General features: G+C 55.0%; 7 protein-coding genes across 7 annotated transcripts, besides 2 other annotated features; 4 read left to right on the top strand and 3 right to left on the bottom strand.

The window, feature by feature from the left end:
• Positions 1 to 5,016: 5,016 nt before the first annotated feature.
• CYME_CMS224C (hypothetical protein, conserved) lies at positions 5,017 to 5,943 on the top strand (the record flags this gene model as incomplete). Its single annotated transcript, XM_005538813.1, has 1 exon — positions 5,017 to 5,943. The coding sequence occupies one exon, from the start codon at positions 5,017 to 5,019 to the stop codon at positions 5,941 to 5,943; it is 927 nt and encodes a 308-aa protein (XP_005538870.1).
• Positions 5,944 to 6,573: 630 nt separating this feature from the next.
• CYME_CMS223C (NADH dehydrogenase I iron-sulfur protein 23kDa subunit) lies at positions 6,574 to 7,314 on the bottom strand (the record flags this gene model as incomplete). The annotated part of the gene is made up of 1 exon (XM_005538812.1): positions 6,574 to 7,314. One exon carries the CDS (start codon positions 7,312 to 7,314, stop codon positions 6,574 to 6,576), a length of 741 nt encoding a protein of 246 aa, XP_005538869.1.
• Positions 7,315 to 7,493: 179 nt separating this feature from the next.
• Positions 7,494 to 8,069: a sequence feature (repetitive element).
• Positions 8,070 to 8,119: 50 nt separating this feature from the next.
• On the top strand, positions 8,120 to 9,151 carry CYME_CMS221C (similar to nuclear receptor binding factor 1; the record flags this gene model as incomplete). Its single annotated transcript, XM_005538811.1, has 1 exon — positions 8,120 to 9,151. The coding sequence occupies one exon, from the start codon at positions 8,120 to 8,122 to the stop codon at positions 9,149 to 9,151; it is 1,032 nt and encodes a 343-aa protein (XP_005538868.1).
• Positions 9,152 to 10,793: 1,642 nt separating this feature from the next.
• Positions 10,794 to 12,629, top strand: CYME_CMS220C (probable phosphate transporter; the record flags this gene model as incomplete). The annotated part of the gene is made up of 1 exon (XM_005538810.1): positions 10,794 to 12,629. One exon carries the CDS (start codon positions 10,794 to 10,796, stop codon positions 12,627 to 12,629), a length of 1,836 nt encoding a protein of 611 aa, XP_005538867.1.
• A 1,275-nt stretch (positions 12,630 to 13,904) lies between these two features.
• Positions 13,905 to 15,833, bottom strand: CYME_CMS219C (similar to dsRNA-specific ribonuclease; the record flags this gene model as incomplete). Its single annotated transcript, XM_005538809.1, has 1 exon — positions 13,905 to 15,833. One exon carries the CDS (start codon positions 15,831 to 15,833, stop codon positions 13,905 to 13,907), a length of 1,929 nt encoding a protein of 642 aa, XP_005538866.1.
• Positions 15,834 to 16,070: 237 nt separating this feature from the next.
• Positions 16,071 to 17,222, top strand: CYME_CMS218C (similar to mitochondrial distribution and morphology; Mdm38p; the record flags this gene model as incomplete). Its single annotated transcript, XM_005538808.1, has 1 exon — positions 16,071 to 17,222. The coding sequence occupies one exon, from the start codon at positions 16,071 to 16,073 to the stop codon at positions 17,220 to 17,222; it is 1,152 nt and encodes a 383-aa protein (XP_005538865.1).
• Positions 17,223 to 17,741: 519 nt separating this feature from the next.
• On the bottom strand, positions 17,742 to 18,518 carry CYME_CMS217C (hypothetical protein, conserved; the record flags this gene model as incomplete). Its single annotated transcript, XM_005538807.1, has 1 exon — positions 17,742 to 18,518. The coding sequence occupies one exon, from the start codon at positions 18,516 to 18,518 to the stop codon at positions 17,742 to 17,744; it is 777 nt and encodes a 258-aa protein (XP_005538864.1).
• A 907-nt stretch (positions 18,519 to 19,425) lies between these two features.
• Positions 19,426 to 19,441: part of a sequence feature (possible transcribed region) that runs on past the window's edge.

The raw sequence follows: 19,441 nt of genomic DNA, 5'->3' as shown, positions 1-19,441 counted from the left end.
ACAGCGCACTACCAGGCAACTGCTGAAGCTTTGTTTTAACTCCGATGCGATTCAAATTGCGATTTGCGTCATGTCATCTGAAACGCCTCGCGTTCCGTGTCCGGTTGCCGCTTGGGATCCAACAGCTGCAACGCACCGCTACGCTTTTGGTTTCAAGATGGTGCGTGTGTCGGGGTCGGGGTGTCCGGCGGCACAGTAGGCGCTGAAGCAGGCCGTACATCACGAGGATCGCTGGGCCAAGCCCGTGCTTTCGGGGGACACTGCGCTGAGGCTGGTGGACTGGGATCGAGACTCTTGAAGCGCTACGGTCACTTTGCTACGGACTCGTAATGTTCACGCACTAGAGGTGTTTTGACCACGATTCCTGATCCTACACCTCTACGGAGAAAAATGAAAATGGAGCACAGAAATACGCGATCGGTTCCTGTTTATCGTTTCCCCCGACCCCTGTCGTAGATATACAGCGTTGACATTCGAAGTGCAGCAACAGAGGTATCCGATTTTATACCTGAAGTTCGGATCCAAGTTGTGTTTTCGGAGTGACTGCTTCGATACTTTTCGATTAGAACCTGTTGAGTCACCGGATTTGAGATGATTCGCGATACACTCGATCAACGGTACGTACAATGAACGATTTGATCATCAAGTCGTGGGCGCAAGCCGCCACTCTGCTCCATGCCTTACATATAGCATACTGGGACCGCACATTCTGCAAGTTTGCTGAAGTTCTTGTTGAAAGCAAATCGCGGGCGCAGCAAGTCGTGCTGCTGTATTGACGACGACATCATCTCGACGTCGGCCGTTATAGAGTTTTCGCAGAAGCTCATGCCGAAAGTTCACTGAACTTTTCACGTCGTAGATGGATCCGCTCTACATGTATGTGTGGTTCTTTTGTGTACATCTCTGATACGACATTCAACAGCAGCATGATGTCTCGAACGAGATCCGCTCGCACAGACTCCTGGCTCTTGTGCTTGCGTGGAAAATGATCTTGATCGTGGATTTCTGTCATCGCAGCGATCGCCTCTATTGGGCCTGTGTAACCGATTTGCCGGACGGCGGCATATTCGGGTAGAAATTTCGCGATTTGTCCTCCAGCTTGGATCTGCCATCTAGCCCTCGTCTGATCACGAAGAACATCGCCTTCCGCTAATGCCCTAATGAGTAGAGCAGCGCGTGCTCGTACATGCTGCGGACAGACTACTCACCAGGGAGGTCGCCCAGACGGAGCCCGTGATCAAAGCGTAGGGCGCCGGGTGCGGAAACGGAGAACGGCATCGAGTTTAGCCTTCCTTTTTTGTCAAGAGCATGTACCAAGCGATGAGGCAAGTGTTCATTCGCCGCCAGGAGGCTCTCGGATGAAGAGGAGCTGTAGTGGACCTGTGCGGTAACACATGACCACAAGCGAGTGATATCGCTGCGGAGGCTCGCACCGACGCTGTACCCAAAGGTGATGAACGTAGGAAGCGAAGCGCAGATCGCAACTCCTGTCTGTGCATCAAATGCGTCGGCAACAGTCGTAAGCTGTGCAATAGGGACTTGGACGCTGTATTCTACATTGCCCGCCTGCTGAAAATCGAGCCAGCGGGAATGGAGTGACCGGTGTATCCCAAGCGCGAGATAGAACAGAGAAAACAGAAGCAGCCACACAAAAAGCCCGTAAATGACGGTGCTGATGACGACGGGACGAGATTCAAACTTTAGATTGCACTCCCGAGCTAGCTTGATGGACGGTTTCCATTCTAGTATGTGATGGGTTTCAGCGAGCCAGAACCCGAATGTGTGGTAGACTCGTCGTCCCTCAATCAGGTGCGGCTTCTTGAGGAACCGTGTGGGCGCGAGGATAACGTCGGCTGTGCAGTTTGTCCTCCAAAGCGGTGCGATTCTGTTATACACAGAGGAGTCAATTCTGGAGCACTTGTAGCAGCGCGCTTCTTTGTTCTTTTTCGCTCTCTTCATAGGCATTCAATAAACGGATTGTACCCCATAGGTTGGAGAAATGTCGCGGGAACATTTCATGCCCTCAGTTCTGTATTGCGAAAGAAAAGACGTCAATGGTACAAATCTGTTATTCAGGAGTGACCAGGCGGATGAACCGCCGGTCTCGTTGTCCCAATCCTGAACGACCTTTACCATACACGGAGCTTATCCAACGCCATCTCCAGGACTATCTCGACACGTTTCCATCCGAAACCATGTGCTCTTTATGAAATACTATGCAAGACGCGACAGGATTTGAGGTTTTCGCACCTTTGATACGAGCGTTGGCGAAGAGACGAGGATGATGAAAGAAACGGGTACGCGTCTACGGGAGGCTGTCGTGCGTTGGATAATCTAAACTCGATATCGTATTGAGATCCGAAAGCTTCACCCATGATTGACGGGTATTCGTCTCGTTCGATGAGACTTTGTTCGAGACAGATGGGAGACGTGTATTTGGGTGCTCAACGGGTTCCAAACTGCTATTTGTAAAGCAGCGACAAGTGATAAAGACGATAACATCAGCCGGGGCGTGATTTATATCATGCGTTAGCCTAAAACTCACCAGATGTACAGGATCGCGCAACACCTCATGCTTCCTCGAAGCACTCTTCTTGGCGTCTACCGCCCACATTCTTCTGTCCTGCCGCTAGAAGACGTCGCTTTCCATGCCTCCCAAACTGTCAAGGTGGACGCGGCTGCGAGCCTATTCTGCTTGGTTCAATGCATTCAAAACTGTCATTCGTTGCCAGACGTCATTTCGACGTTCACGGATCCATTGACGAGTCGTTCGCATTCGGGACAACGCTATATGCGGCATGGCATTGTTGATCACGCGTCTTATTACCCACAGAGGCCTCGCCCAGCTTCTCACGCCTTGAAGCATCTCGAGAAGCTGATTTTTGTATGAGTTTCGGACGTGGGGCGGGCAGCTGTCCGCATTCCCCCAGAACTTCTCAGTCAGACCTTGGTGTGAAGACGCTGCTGATGTTCCGCACAGAGGCTGGAATACGGCCTGATCGCAGTATCAGAGATTTGCAGAGGCGCTTTTCAGTATGGTTTGACGCGTTCCCGTGCCACATCTGCGATCGTCATATGCCCAACGCAGGTGCCAAAAGTATCAAATCAACCTCCATCACCATATGAGGATCGATCTCGAACGTTCCTTGAAGCGCGTACTGCGGGTTCTGCACGCTCTCCGCACTGGCCTAGAAAAGTGCGGACTTGGAAACTACAGTCCTGAGGTGCTGATGCCACCAAATAGCCAGCCGTTGATGACGGAAGAAATCGACTCTGTAACAGGGTCGGAAAGGACGTCGTAACGAGAGTGAGATAGTCGCCTCTGATCATCCAAGCCCGCTGTGTTGCTCTCGGCCGTGCACCGATGGATGTCGTATCTAAAACATTCGTTGAAACTTGACAACTGCCGACCTTGCATTCGTCTCTCGCTAATACATGTTTCAGAACAGAGAACTCTAGAGCAAACGGGGTCCGCTTCTGGAATCCGAGCGCGCTCGCCTTCTGAAGCGTCTACTCTATAGAACACTCGTATTCAAGATCAAGACCTACCACCGCGGACGCTTTTGTTATGCATGGTCTCCTCAGTGAGCTATTGCCCGTCTCTGCGAGCAAGTACATAGGAATCGTTGAACGTCGAGTTGGGCAGAAGCGGAGCTCGTTCAAGGTTTTTCAGTTGCCTGGAGGAATTAGAAACAAGTTTTCAGGAATGACTGTGACCAGCGGAATACGCATCCGCATGCCCGTTATGAAACCTCAGCCTTTGTCGAGCAACGAGAAGCATTTTCGACTGTCAAAGTAGATGAAGAGCGAGACTGGTTTGTGTGCTCGCATCCCTTGTTTCATTGCGTATTAGCTGATGCGGTACCTCCAAATCAAGAGAGCGGAATCAAAAAACTGGACGGAAGACAGATGAAGCGGTTCTGCATATTTAAAGGCTGGTTGGTATCAAGAGCCGGGTATCACGGACGCCAGGAGGTGCGGGTACAGATTGTATGACCGCGGCCGCATATGTACCAGCCATCTGAGGATTGCATCAAGCAGGGGAATGCCTGGTACTCTTCATTCGGAGAGGGTATAGGAGCGTCCAAATGGCGCATACGGGTGATATCTGACGAACGATCGTAAGAACGTATTGGTGTCGCCAATGGTTTCCGTTGCACGGCGCAGGGCTCGTGCGTTAACCAACCCGTTCAATAAGCTGGGAACGGGAACGACAGACGACAAGCATCGCATTGTATTGTTAGCCTCGGGCGCTGGGCGTGCTGTCGTGCGCAACCTCTGAACATGCGCTCCTTCGACGACAGCGTACGACGAACGCTGGAATGGATTCTGCAGGTTTCCTATCGATGCGTTTAGGAAGAGCCACACCCATAAAGAGCAAACGTTCGTCGTCAAACCGGTGGAGAAACAGAGAGGCATGTACAGGCTGGTGTAGGGTAACCAGAGCAAACTTTAGATGGCGTCGAAATCGAAGATGATGTGCTTGCTATAGGATGATTCCACCAGCAACATTGCGCGCCATCACTTTCCTTTACCGAGGCACGAACTCCTCGATCAATACTGGGAACCATCTCATGCTTTCAGACCATGGAAAGGACGTCACCGGCGATGTTTTCGAGGATATCGTTTCGCACTCACTGCTGCTTGGTGCTGAAATGCTACAGATTCTTGATGAAAACTCACTGGCCATGAGAAAGATCATTGGATTCTCATCTGGATAAAGCATTCATATCGAAAGATTCAGCGATGCGGCAGGGCCGTAGCACATGATGTATACACCAAGGACTGTTTCCCTATACACAAGTCGTGAAAAATAATGGTATCCATCACTCCATACCGCTGAGAATAGATTCGTCGATTCAACCCGATGAGAAGAACGCTTTGCAGAGCAGCGCATCGCCTGCACCCTGCGAGATGCAGCCACAGGAAACGCTGGACTGCGAGTTGCTCGCCCTGCGACGTCTACCGGGTTGTTACGCGACTTGGGCTTGGACAGGTCGAAACGCAGCGGGAACAATGACGGAGCGGATGGATGTTGATGAAGATGCAACCTACCGAGACGAAACTCTGGTCGATGAGTACGGCCTTGCGGCTGGAGTAATCAGCACTCCGCGAAGAACGGTTGGGCTGGTTGAGCAGGGCGTTTTCCCCAACGCTAACCCAGTTTTAAAAGACGTTGCGTTACGTCCCTTTTCGAGCCGTGAACCAGATCAAGTACCAGTGGAACGCCTCAACAGCTCCGGTGCACGAAGCACGCTGACTCCTCCTGCCTCGTATCCGGGTGAGCGAAGTCTTGCAGGCCGTCGACGCGACCCCTGCACGTCGCAAGCAAGGCCGACTCGCGAGCCTTCCGTGCTGGCCCTCGTCGAGCAAGTCTACTGGCCGTATGTTGTCGTTGGATACGTGCAGCTGGCGCTAAACATAGTCCTGCTCACTGTGTTGCTCTTCGTGTTCGTGTTTTTCGGACGCAGCTTTTACACGGACGTTTCGCGAAAAGTGGCGCATCAGTACACACAGGCAGCTCGGCACATCGAGCAGTGCCAACGAAGTTTTCAAATGAATCGTTGTTTCGATGATGCACAGGTTGTTCCGCACATGCGGGAACAGTGCCAAAGCTGGGAACGGTGCGCAGGTCAGACACCGACGCAGCTCGTCATGAATAGGGCGAGCTTGATCATGGAGACACTCGCCGAGGCCGTGAATGGTTTCATGGATTCGATTTCCTATAAGAGCGTCGCGTGCCTGATGCTTCTTGCTGTGCTAGCTGTGATGATGGGCGGAACGACGCTGGGTATCGCGCGGCAGCGCTTGACGCATGACGTTTACCAGCTCCTCGCAATGCATCCGCAGCGAGCCTGGAGACGCAAGTCGCCTCCCAGAACGCGATCCTTGGTCGTTGGCGAGAGCAGGTCGATCGACACATCCGAGGATGAAACGTACTGAGTGGCATTCTTGCGGGCCAACGACTGGTGCGGAACGCCTGCAGCTGAGCACGAGCCCCAGTGCGCAGGAGTACCATACAGACGCCTGCAAGGTATCGTGCTTACCAGCACTGCTTGAGCGCTGTGCCTGGGTGTCCGTCCACCGCGCACAACGGACAAGATACCATCAGTGCTGCTGCGTGGCGGAGCGAAATCGCCCGTCAACAGACGCGCTCCGAGGTCGTTGGTTTCGGGTACCAAACGACTTGGAACTGTCACGGGACACGTGCGGCTTCCGATGAACCCCGCGCACAGCAGTTGATAACGCTCGCTCTTGTTGAAGGAGGAATCCGAGGCTGCTGCCGCGCTTCACGCGACATAATTCGCGTGCATCTTTACAACTTGGCAAGCAGGATCGCGATACGCCCGCATCGTCCCGAAGCGACACAGTGACCGCGACTAAGCTGTAGATGCCGCGACGTGTCCCTGTTCCTGTCTGCGAATGATATCGGTACTGGTCGCTACAAGCGGTCGTTGCAGTGCACTGCGGATGCAGACTCCCGTCGAATCGGATGCAGCCATCGCAATGCATGGCGAGCAGCAAACACTCGGGTGCGTGTTCAGGAGTCGCCAGGTGGCCGCTCCACCGCGTTCAGCGATACGGGGCATCTGCCTCGATAGCTCGGGCGAGCTCGGGCTCCCATCGATCGCCGTTTGAGAGAAGCTTCTCCTTGTTCCAGAGCAGCTCCTCGTGGGTTTCTACGGCGCTCTCGAGCGTAGGGGACTCCACAATTGCGTCGACGGGGCACGCTTCCTGACATAACCCACAGTAAATGCACTTGGAGCCGTCAATATCGTAGCGCGTTGTTCGCCGGGAGCCGTCTGGTCGGGGCTCTGCCTCGATGGTGATCGCCAGTGCCGGACACGCCGCGGAGCACAGACTGCAGGCGATGCAGCGCTCCTCGCCAGTTGGGTAACGTCGCAAGGCGTGCTCACCCCGAAACCTCGGTGAGACAGGAGTTTTTTCCTGGGGATAGTTGATGGTGTACATCGCTTTTGGGTCGAAGAATATGTCGAGCAGGTTCCCAAGGCCTCTCCAGAGCTCCGTCAGGAACAGCACTTGCGCTGGGCGATCCAGAAGGGACTCGAGCGACCGCTGCGCGCGCTCTGTTCCACCAGGGTTCAATTGCGTCGAGAACGAGTGCCGGAGAACGCGCTGCTCCCGCTGTTGCGTTAGACGGAGCTCCTGCCTGGTGCCCAGCAGACTCGCACTGACGCGTTGGCCAGCGTCCAGCACAGCTCGCGACGACCAGCTCCCAAAACAGCACCTCGACAAGCCGGTTTGCGGTATAGCGTAGACACTCTGAAGAAGAGAGCGTGTAAAGCGGTTCATTTCACCAAAAGTAAACGCCGTTCTAAAGTCGAACGTCGCCAGCGGTATACAGTAGTGGCGAAAAACCCGCCCTGGACGAGAAGGCTCCAACTGACGTACAGACGCTTCCCGGCCTTTTTCGACCGGCCACTCACTACTGCTTCAAACTTTTTCTCATATGGTTCAATCTTGAGAGGTTGTCCAGTAAAATTCTGTCTTGTCTACTCTGGAGGTCTCGTCTCCAGCACCGCACATTTCCTTATATTGATAGCAGGATTAAAGTCACGATTCACGAACTCCATACGTTTCTTACTATCATAGGTTGTACTCACTAGTGCAAGTTGTCCACGAACTTTCGCCCTCCTTTCCATTTGCTCTTCCGTCAGCGGTCCGTGCTTTTTTATATCCTCAGGGCTCCGTTGGCACGTTTCCATCTCGACCCTCTGAAGTGTGCATCCCAGTTCATGGTGTGTATAGGATATTCGGAACTCATCTATCGGTATCGTAACGAAACGCCGTGTGCACGCCTCATACATTCTTGTCGTTGGAGCTGGCCTCGTCCCTTTATGGGTCTTCCAGCGCCCTGCTCCGTACGCTACTACGAGCCTCTGACTTTGATCCTCCTTCAAGGCGCTCAACTGATTGAAAAAGTTGACGAATGCACGCTGCCTCCCACAGTCCAGATTCTTTCGCATACCGCGGCACGGGTCCAGGTGTGGCGGGTGGACGCGGCCAGCCTGATGTGCGCACTCCCTGCCCCAAAATTGATTCCAGACACAGGCCTGGCGGTGTCGTTGCTGGAAGACGCAACCGATTTGCAAACTCTATGGCAACACATATACCGTCAACGCAGAAAGCTCTGGAAATTGTAAGTTTTGGCGATCCGCTGAAGGGAGCACTTAGGTTGAACACCACTGCTTCTGTCCCGAAGCCTGGTCCGGGTCAGGTGCTCGTGAAGATGCGGTATGCGTGCCTCAACCCTGCCGACGTGTTTGTCGTCCAAGGCGTGTACCCTGGGGTAGCCGCAGTGCGCGAACGTCGTCCTGGGTTTGTTGGCGGCCTCGAGGGTGTCGGAGAAGTTGTGGCGCAAGGTCCAGCGACCTCGCTTCCTGTCGGGACGCGTGTGATTCCAACACTTTTGGATCGCTCGGGCTGCTGGCAACAGTACCTCGTGGTGGACGAAAACCTCTGTATCAAAGTACCACAGGATATCGGTGATAAAGAGGCCGCTCAATTGATAGTGAACCCGCTGACCGTGGTTGGCATGTTGGAGCAGATCGAAGCGGAGGCGCCGGTTCACGGCAACCCGTGGATCGGACAGACAGCGGCGAACTCGACTCTCGGTCGTATGTTCATCCAGCTGGCGAAAAAGCGGGGCTTGTGCACGGTGAACTTTGTGCGATCGAAAGCATCTGTTGCGGAACTGAAACAGCTCGGGGCAGACGAGGTGATCGTTTTTGGCGAGGAGCCGAACCTCGCCGAGCGTCTCAACGCGATAACGAATGGACGCGGGCTCGCTGCCGTCGTTGACGCTGTTGGCGGCGAGATGGGCTCGGCTGCGCTGGCAGCGCTCTCCCCGGGCGGCCTTTTCGTCGGGTACGGCTTGCAGAGCGGCAAACCGACGTGTGTCATGAACAGTGATCTGATCTTTAAGGGCATCGTTGTCCGCGGTTTCTGGCTCGCAACTTGGCTGAAGAAGCAGAAGCAGACGATTTTCGAGGAAGTACTTGATATGATTCGCAAAGGTGAAATGCGGCCGCAAGTGGAGCAAGAATATACACTCGAAAAGTATGAGGACGCTTTTCGGGCACAGTTTGCCCCGGATCGTAAGGGAAAGATTCTGTTTAAACTGGAATAAAATCTAATAACGCCACGAATTGGACATGTGCTGGAATGCATATACACATCCGAGCATGACGTGAATTGCATCGGAGCAAATGGTGAGTGAGCGAAAGGTTCGGCTGGAGACGACATGCTCATGTCTACTGGGGAATAATCGAAAGAATTCTTCTTCAATGCATTCGTCACGTGATGTATTGAAGGGGTCATGCTCGGGGCATCCCTGAGCACCTGTATCTAACGCGTGTCGAATACCGGCATGCGAGTCACCCAGTTACGGAACTGTAGTCCATTTGAGTCGTAGCGCTTGCCCGCATCATTCGAGACGCTTGTAATTGAGTGTGGAACGACGGCGACTGGCAATCCAGCGCCTCGCAAAGAGGACAAGGCGCAAGAGAGCAGCGAGTTTCATGGGACTTGCGCCCTAGCCGAGCTTTGAGTCTAGACAGTCGGCATCTATGGGCAGATAGTCTCAACGTAAACGACTGTTGCTTGCAGGCACCATACGTCCGGGACACAAAATGCGGCTCGAGAACGAGGCCAGCAGAAGCGCCTTGTTGTTTCCAGGACGCTCTGATACAGCAGCCACTGCTACGGCGGTCGATGACGTACCGGTGAGCATGCTGACGCTGCGCATCGCATAGTCAAGCAAAGCGTTCGCCACGACAGCGCCATCATTACAGTCCTTCACATAAATGGAGTTCCAGGTCAATGTGTATGTCATCAAATGCTTTTTCGCGGTGTATAGCGGATGCATTCGAAGTGTCTTCATTTGATGAAACAAAAAAAATCCAAGGAAAACGTACGCACATGGTAGTCGGGGATCCAGGAGGGCCACCATCGCCGGTTGCAGGAAGAAAACGAAAAAAGCCTCTTCCCACCGACAATAGACCGAAGAAGCGCAAATGACGATGAAAAGTAGAAGAAGGGCAAGACACGAGAAAAGGTATTTGTAGAATGGGGCGACAACAAGGCGTCAGTGGCGCTGGGTACGCGAGTTCTAGCAATCATTGCATTGGTGCGTTCAATCAGTGTCAATGCACGAATAGCGTTCGTGAACCGAGACGTCACCACCGCCATGAATATCAGACGATGTGTGGGGATGAAGACGAGTGCTGACGAAATTAGGCCATCTTACTTAATGGGACAGACTCTCAGACTCGAAACGTGCACGGACAAGCATTACTACCGATAGCAGAGGGCCGGTCAAAAAACACTGCGAGGCGCCTGTGCGTGGGTATCAGTCTACCCGCTCGTGCCGACGCCATCTGTGGTACGACAAACCCGTCCTGCTTCTGTGCAACGACCGCACCGATGATATAGGTGCTATCGTGGGAGCTCACTGCAAGCACTCGCTGCACAAAACAAGACGTGAAGCAACAAGAATATCCGAGAAGAAGTATGGGTTATGGAACTTGGAAGTAGATGGAACGATGGGTGCCTCATCGCGCGCGAATCGAGCGCCACCCAAAGCGTCAGGCAGTGGTACGAGCGTCCTGCGCGCAGTGCGTGCGTGCGTGCGTGCGTGCAGTGCTTGCGTGCATACATGCGTGTCTCGTGCGTGCTCCGTGCAAAAGGACAAGCGTTTGGCTGTGTGTCACCAAAGGGGCCTAGGCGCGATTCGTGACGTTTGCGGTAACTATAGGCGCTTACAGGTGTCCATGAGACCGGGTAAATGCGGCGGGCGACCGCCTCACCTGGCATACGTGGTCAGTGGACCAGCTCAGAGGGCGCTTTGTTTGCCTGTGCATCCTGGTCGCCTTGCAGTTAGGAGCGAGCTTTCGGGGTCGACTCGCGCTCATCGTTCTTCCATTTCGTGCTTTTCTTGTAGAAATTATGGTATCAGAGCAGCTCAATTGTCACCGACATGGCTGCGAGTGCGAGAGTCGTTGCGGGAACGTGCTCGCTGGACCGCACCGCGGCAGACGACGCAGCGTGGTTTCCGTTTAAACGCCTCGCTTGTGGCGGATGCTGCCAGTGCAGCTGCCGGTACTCTATCCGGTCACATTTTGTCGCCTTTTGTGCTTGTTTGCTTATCGCTTTGCATAGCGTTCTTACTCTCTGCAGCGCTTGGAGCAAATGACGTGGCCAATGCCCTTGGCACATCAGTAGGAACCGGGGCGGTATCTATTGGCAAGGCGCTTGCCATAGGCGCTGTTTGCGAGTTCGCTGGTGCTGTCCTATTTGGTTCGACAGTCACCAAGACCATATCTACAGGAGTAGTGTCCATATCTGGTGCTGTTGCAACTTCGCCATCTCTCTACATGTTGGGAATGCTCTGTGTGTTAGTGGGATGCACCATGTGGCTGGGTCTAGCTACTCGCTACGGCTTGCCAGTGTCATCGACACACTCGGTTGTGGGCTCACTTATTGGCCTCGGCATGATTTCTGGCTGGAAAATCCAGTGGGAAGCAGTTCTACGTATCGTTCTGAGCTGGATCATTTCGCCGTTGATGGGCGGCGTTGTGGCATGGCTGCTATTCCGGTTCATCCGGCAAACGATCATCGATGCGCCGCGTCCGACTCGAGCGATGCGTCGCTGGCTGCCGACGTTGTGCGGCTCGATGCTCTTCATCCTGACTCTATTCTTGCAACTGGAGAGTGAGCATTCGACAGGATGGACATTGTTTCAGGCTGTTGCGAGCTCCTTCGGTGTGGCTGCGCTGGGGGCTGGAGTTTCCGGCGCTCTGACGAGCTTCATCCACAGCAAACAGTTTGTGCGGAGAAGCATCCCACGGGAGAATATTCGCGGCAATGGGCGTAAAATTGACGCCAGTGAGGCCGCCGCAGTCGCGCTAGCCGCATTCGGTGCGCTTCAAGCGAACGAGGAGAGCACAAATGAAGATGAGTATTCGTCAGGAGCGCACTGGAGTGAGGATATCCAGCTCTTGCCAACCTGTGAATACGTGCCAACGACCATGGATATCGTGATGTCGTCAACGTCTTTGAGTCTGACAACGTATGCTCGGAAGCGTCAGCATGACATTATTGAACAGGTGTTCTCGATTCTTCAGCTGCTTACGGCGTGTTTTGTGAGTTTCAGCCACGGGTCCAATGATGTCTCGAATGCCATCGGTCCCTTTGCGAGCATCTTAGCGGTGTATCGCAGTGGCGGCAGCGCTGCGGTCTCCGGTGAAGTACTGGTACCGCCGTGGGCGCTGGTTCTTGGAGGACTCGGAATCTCGTTCGGACTCGGCGTCTGGGGACGTCCCGTGATGGACACTGTAGGCAAGAAGATCACGCACCTTGTACCGACGAGAGGCTTTTGTGTCGAGCTATCCACAGCGTTGACGGTGCTCATGGCCACGCAGATCGGCATGCCCGTGTCGACAACACACACGCTCATTGGATCCATTGTGGCGATGGGACTGGCGACGGGTCGTGGCTCCGTGAATCGCCGTGTCCTGCTGAACATTCTCCTTAGTTGGTTTGTTACCGTTCCGGTATCCGCCGCGCTCACCGCCCTGTGTTTCTTGTCGCTGCGTGGGTTCGTGTGATTTTGGTCGAGAGAGTGCCAAAGCCGCAGCCAATGCGAACTTTTTACATCAATCCTTTTCTACTCTCGCTCTGCAGAGGAGCGGTCGTAGCGCCTCTGCATAGGGTTCAAGCGCACACCACTTTTGCCGGACGCGTTCCGTGGTAGTTTTCATGGCCTCAGCGTCACCGCGCATGTCTGATTCCATGTGGGCAGGTGTCGGTACGCTGGCGCTGATCACGAAAGGACGCGAGAACTTGCGCTGCAGAGGGATCTCATGCGGCTCTGTTGTTCGTATTGTTGTTGTGGCGTGTTCGAAGCCGACCTTTCCCTTTTGGACGAGAACCCAATGCACATTTCTTTCACTGCATCGAGCGGCGCGGAATATAACCTGCAGGCTAGACGGCACCAGCACGTGCGAATCACACGTTCCCGCTCATCTGGACGCCGCATGAATCGTGGCAGGTCCCTCGAATTTTGACTGATGATCATGTTGGACTGTGATGCGAGATTCTACAGGTTGTGCGGTTGATTCTGATGATGGAGAAACTACACCTGGACAAGAAAAGCGCAAAGGATTCGCTGCATGCTGCACGAATGGGGTTTAGCGAGCGGGCGTTAGCAGCTACTTCGAGCGGCCGATACCACGCACGCCTGGTATATCGAACTTTACATTCGGAGTCGCACTTGCATTCGGGACGATTCGCAGCCAATTCAACATCAGATGCGCGTCCCCGGAAAACCTCTTGGTCCGTACGCGCGAGCAGGATACACCCTTACGCGAGGTCGCAGGGGTGCCCCGTATGCTAACGATCTGTTTCGGCTTCTGCAGTGCCCTGCAGTTTCTCGTCAGAGCGTATAGCGCCGCAGCAGTCGTTACGAATGCTGGGCGTGCTAGACAAATCCATTGAACAAGCTGCTGGACCTATACACCAGATGCACCCAGCGACACGGCGAGACGGTGCCCAGAGGCCGGCAAAGCTACTGATCACCAATGCTGGCTGCTGCCTTGGCAACGCGCCCACCTGCAGACGCAAAGCGTACGGGACACCAGCTGAACATACCGTGCACTTGCCAGCAAAACACCTGCATCTTCGTTGATCAAGCCGCGCTCGCCCGATGTAGCCCGGTGCGCTTCTCTACCCGGTGTGTAGCGCAGGCCCACAAGCCACACGTAATGCGTCCACATCTCTACCGCATCGCAACGGAAATCGAGAACAGCAAGAATGTGCCTGCATCCACAGGGAGAAGCCGAAACCCCACCGAACCCTACGCGCCGTGCAACGCATCGCTTCATTCAAATCAATAACCAGGTCCTCGCAAATTGCAACAACAATGATGCATGCAACGAGAGAACCGTGTTCCGACGATTCCAGCGCAACAACCCGTATCCGCTCAGCTCTTGAAGGATGCGCGAGCACGCCAGCCGTAATCGCGCCAAAGCGCGCTGCCCAGGCGCATCGCTCCATTCCTGCACTGCTTCTCGTACGAACGTGCCCGTCCAGTGCGAATGCGGTACCGTCGGCTCCGTGCGCTCCGCCGTCTCCGATGCCGACGACGACTCGTTGACGAACATGAGCGCCACAGTCGCTACGAGCGCCGTTAGCCAAGCCTGCGTGATGTCATCGCTAATAAAATCCGTTTCGAAATCGTTCCGCTGCGGAACGAGACACCCCTGAAATCGAACAAACATTCCCATGGACAAGGTCTTCTCCGAGCGCGGCACCACCAGGCGACGAGCAACGAAAAAGTTCGCCGATTCTGCTCCCGGTGCAAGCGGGTCCAGCTGAAGTGCACCATCCCCAGCGTCCGACGAACTGTAGACTCGTATCATGCGTTGCCCCGAAGGCAGCATCTCTTGTACCGTCTCCACCGGTGCATCGTCTGCCAGCGTCAGCAGACTCCGATCCAGCACGACAGCCCAGAAGAGCTGCGGAATGAGTGGGTGTTGCATCCAGGTCTGGTTGGCGGCAATGCTTCCCGTGAGCGCAAAGTGAGACAAACACGCCATTGCCACCGGCACCGTATACGCATCAGCAATCCATTGACATACCGTGGCCAAGGAGGCTGCCGCTCCTCCGTACGCCGCTGGAATGACCATCTCTAAATCCGTGGACCGACGAACGTCGTCGATCGACTGGCGACGCTGACGACCGTCCCAGAGCACGCGTTGTTCTCGAGCGCTGGACGTCTGCTGACCATTGCTGTGCGACAAGCGCGATGGATGCATGGTGCCAGCCGCAGACCCGAGCAGAGGCGCTGTTGCTTCGACGAGCGCTGACGGAGCTTCATGTTGACTGTCCCTGGGTTCGTTTCTGTCTATCGGGACACCCATCAATTGAAGCAGCGCTTTAGCAGCGACTTGTTCCGCTTGTTTCCTGCTGCGTCCGCTCCCGTGGCACTCAATGGGCTCCGGAGCGCCGCGTACGCGCATGCAAACGCGAACATCGAAATGCGGACTGTGCGCTGCACCGCTCTTCTTCAAAATCTCGTACGAAGGTAGTTCCGTGACAACTTCCTTTTGCTGACTCGCCCATTCCTGCAACACGCTTTTATAGTTTGGCACAGGGTGGATCTGTTTATGAATGAGATCCTCTGCAAAGTGCATCAAAAAGAACTCCAGTGCAGCCTCGTAACCGCCGTCGATATAAATCGCCCCTAGGATCGCCTCGAAAGCATTTGCTCGAATATTCTGGGTTCGTGAAAGGCGTTCGTACACTGGAGGTGGAACCGGGCCGAATTCGAGAAACTCCTCGAGGCCCAGTCTGGCAAAGTACTTGGCACAGGCGTCGCGGGAGACCACGGCGGCTCGGATGACGGAGAGCTCGCCTTCTCGGGCCTCTGGCAACTGTCGGTAAAGACTATCGGCGACAACAGCGCTCAAGATTGCGTCGCCCAGAAACTCTAAGCGCTCGTTATTCAGCAGGCGTTGGTGTCCGTCACCGTTAGAACTCGCCGGGTGCGAGAAAGCTAGTTTCGCAAGCTCCGGATACCGGGAAAACCGATATCGAAGGCGCTGCTCCAGGTTAGCGAGGTTGAAGTCCGGGTGCTTTACGCAGCCACATAGTGACAGGTGTCGCACGGGTACCAACAACGCTCGGGAACTCGCTTCGGGTGCAGTCGCTGGTGCAGTTCGTCGACGACGTTTTCGCGTTGGCAGGGCGTTCACGCGACGCCCCACGGAGCCAGCGACAGTGAACGCTGCGGTTCGACTGCGTCTCGGCATCGACGGATAGCAGGTTTGCGTCCCGAAATGGTTTCACTTCCTGACAGTCTCTGGCAAACAAACAGGTGTCGACCTGAAAGCGCGTCCGCGATTTCTGGCAGTGACGCCTGAACGCGAAGCAGTGCTGCCGCGTTGCAGAAGCGCTCAGCGACTCGCCGCCACAGCGGTAAACGAGCTCCCAGCGATTGTCTCCCTGACGTTCCCCGACTCGTTGTCCAGGGTTTGCGCTTTTCGTCTATGACGGCAAGGCTGCGACGGCAGTTCGTCCATCAGTGGGCGCTGGGGCTCGTTGTGGGCAGTTTCGAGGGTTGTGGCTCTCGACGCGGTGCCGAACTTGTTCAGCGGAGGCCGCTCGCTCTGGTATACAGCGGACGCTGGTCCTTGCGGAACCCTCGCCTGTTCTGTCCTGTTCGGACCGAAAGGCAGTTTTCTGGTCGGGTACTTCTCAGTGAAGCAAGCGGCAGAGAGGGAGATGCCAAAAAGAGTCAGGCAGTGGCTACAGAGCCGAGTCAGCAAACTCCCGCGGGACGCGATAGCGCAGCACCGTGGTGGCGTCGCCTCCAACGAGCATGGGAGACATTTCGAGAAGGTGCACGCACCTACACTCGCGGATCTCTACAACTGTATCGGAATATGAAGCAGGCGGGACAACTGGAGAAGCGTTTATCGAAAGGAGGCCACGAGGCGCTCTCCTATCCGGAGCATTTGCTCCTCATTCAGACCCGTCACGATCGCTTGCGAGCGTTCCTGCTGCTCTCCGTGAGCCTCATCTCGACGGCATTGATCCCCGTCCTAGCCGAAGCGATACCGGGCTTTAAACCGACAACATTCACCACCGAAGAGGACCGCCAGATGCAATTGCGGATGCAAGGGATCCGCTACATTGAGGCCCATCTGGTGCTGTGGCGTGCGCTCGCTACCCGTACCGACCCAGAAGTGAGTGCGAACGCCCTAGGAACCTTTCCGTGTGTTGAAAGCATCGCTGCGGAGACGCTGGACGGTGCTCTGCGCTCGTGCAGCCGACCAGAGTTGATCGCCCTCTGCAGGCTGTTCGCACAACCCGCGTTCCCGATATCGTTCTCACGTTCGCTGCGGAAGCGGCTTGCACGACATTTTACGGAACTCGCGTGCCTTGATGATGCGCTCCAGCGGGACGGGCTGCAGACTCTTACGCAATCACAGCTCGAGGATGCCTGTCTTATGCGAGCGTTGCCCGCGTATGATCGCTCGGGCGATGAAATGCGTGGGGATCTGGAGCTGTGGCTCCAAAGGTCACGCCACGGCACCCGGGAACTCTTTCAAATGATTGCCGATACGCATCTACAGAATGCAGCGCTGTTAGGTTGGAGTGCGCCCCTCCTGAGGCACGCGCTCGGCGAACATCGCTAGGAGCACGATGTGGTCAACGATGAGCCTCGGTGCGTTGCTGGGCAGCGACCGCTCGTACGCTGGAGCGCCGAGGCTGGAGGCGACCACTGCAGCACAGGAGATTCGAACGTGCCCACCCGTCCAGATAGGAAGTTTCTATATCTGGTCGGGATGTCGGCCCTAAAGGTACACAAGGCGCCTTGGCGAGCGCTGTTCTTGGCGTCGATGCCGTGGACAAGAGCACCTGCAGAGAACAGTGCACTGGGGGTGCGTGCTTTGCTCCGCAGCCATGTGTGTCGTTGAGGCGCTACGGCCAAGTAGGTATTTCGACGATTGGCGCTCGTCGTCCACGATGAATCGACCAGAAGACAAAGCCTTACGCTCTCACAATGTCTTGCTGTGTTAGATCCATGCACGATGCATGAAGCACATGGATAGGGCGGGCGCCACTGGCACCACCCTCGGTGCCAGATACCAGCGCTGGGCCAGGCCCGAGGTCTTGTCTCTAGCACAGATATCGATAGTTGTGCAGCTTGTCTCCTAGTTGCTCGTATTCGCGCTCTTGTTCGTGAGCCCGAATTTATTTTCCAGAATACGAACGAGGTCTGTCGCCATCCAGCCTGCACGTGTGATGCGAAATGTGCCGGGTACGCTCAGGTCCACGACGGTGCTCGGCATAACGGGTTTCGGCATAGCGCCTCCGTCGAATACTGCAGCGCATGCACTCCAGAGCGCACGAAACTCATCAACACTGCCGCAGTCTCCACGACCGCTGACATTCGCAGACGTCAACGCCAGCGGGTCACCGAGTTCGCGGGAAACCGCGCAGGCGAAGGAAGCGTCCGGGACGCGCACCCCCAGTAGACCGTCCCGCCTGAGGTTTAGGTTCGGCGCCAGCCGCTTGGCTCGTTCCCAGCCCCTGTATTGGTCGATACGCACGTCTTGAAGGTCTATGCCCACGTAGTCCTCTCGCTGGCGCAGAAGCAGCGTCAGTGGCCCCGGCAAGATCGCCTCGAGCAGTCCCGGAGGCAAGTGTTCCGTGTGCAGGTATACCGAAACGTCCTCTACCGAAGGAACTGCAATTGCTAGCGGCTTTCGCAAGTCTCGCTGCTTCGTCTGGTACAACAGCTCAATGCCGTGCGAGTTGCGAGCCGCTGCAGCCAACCCGTAAACCGTGTCGGTCGGCAAGGCGATGATCTCGCCCACACGCAACAAACGGGCAGCAAACCGCACCAGTTTCTCAAAGTTCTCCGGCGTTATCCGGTGGAGCATGGCGTCAGCCTCCGACGCATAGTCGAAGGGCCACTCACTCCGCATGGATCAGCGAGTGCTTAGCGTGGCAAGCAGCGGACAACGGTTGCCAGCGACCTCCACACCTACCACTTTACTATGGAACTCGGGGTTGCGCGCTCCGTTCCTGGCTTGCGATTTTTCCGAACGTTTCTCTTTTGATGTGCAACTTCGATATTCGAAGAATGGCAATATGGGTTTGGTGACTCATCTGTCGCTTCCGAACTCTCGGTTTTGTTTTCGGGGTGATTCATATGACTTGATGCTGCTGGTATTCGTTACGTCACCGGAATCAAGATGTTTCTCGACGCAATAGTTTGTAAAATGAAGGATATCATTATCCGATGCATACGCGCACGCTTCCTCCGTTCTCTTTTCCTTAATCGTAACAAGATCGAGTTACGCGCACTTCTGGTTTTTGTTCTCTGCTTTTCATGGCAACTCGCGTGCGCTGCAATCCGCATCGCTGGATGGAAGAAGGAAAATAGAGTCAACGTTGTTCTTTGGAGGCGTTTCCACAAGCTCGTACCGCGAGTTTACTGAACGTCTCACGTCAAATATTCGATTTCGTTCGAAACACATGCCATCCTCTCTATATAAATATATAAAAAATTGAATTCATCAGCATCACGGTACCGCTCGGGCGTTATGCTCCCGAGAGGCTCCCCTCTTTTCTGCCTGGATGGGCAATGTACCTGGACCCGCTCTGCACTCATTGGAGCGATCGCCTCCAATAGAGCGTGCGCTACCGCTTTGCACGAAGCGAACGTGGAGGGATGGAAATATCTCGAGCGCATCTCGAGACTGGGCTTTTCTTTCAATACTTGTTCCATCATGGACAATATCGCGTGCTCCGAATCTTCTCTTGAAGGGAACAGCGTGTGCTCGCGCACGCAGCGGACAGAGAACTCGTCGAAGACTTCACCTGAAGAAAGCCCGTGATCATAGGG

This window comes from Cyanidioschyzon merolae, chromosome 19 (genome assembly GCF_000091205.1).
Source record: "Cyanidioschyzon merolae strain 10D DNA, chromosome 19, complete genome".
NCBI lineage: Eukaryota > Rhodophyta > Bangiophyceae > Cyanidiales > Cyanidiaceae > Cyanidioschyzon > Cyanidioschyzon merolae.
Note: the sequence above shows the minus strand (reverse complement) of the source record. Positions and strands in the feature narration are given on the sequence as shown.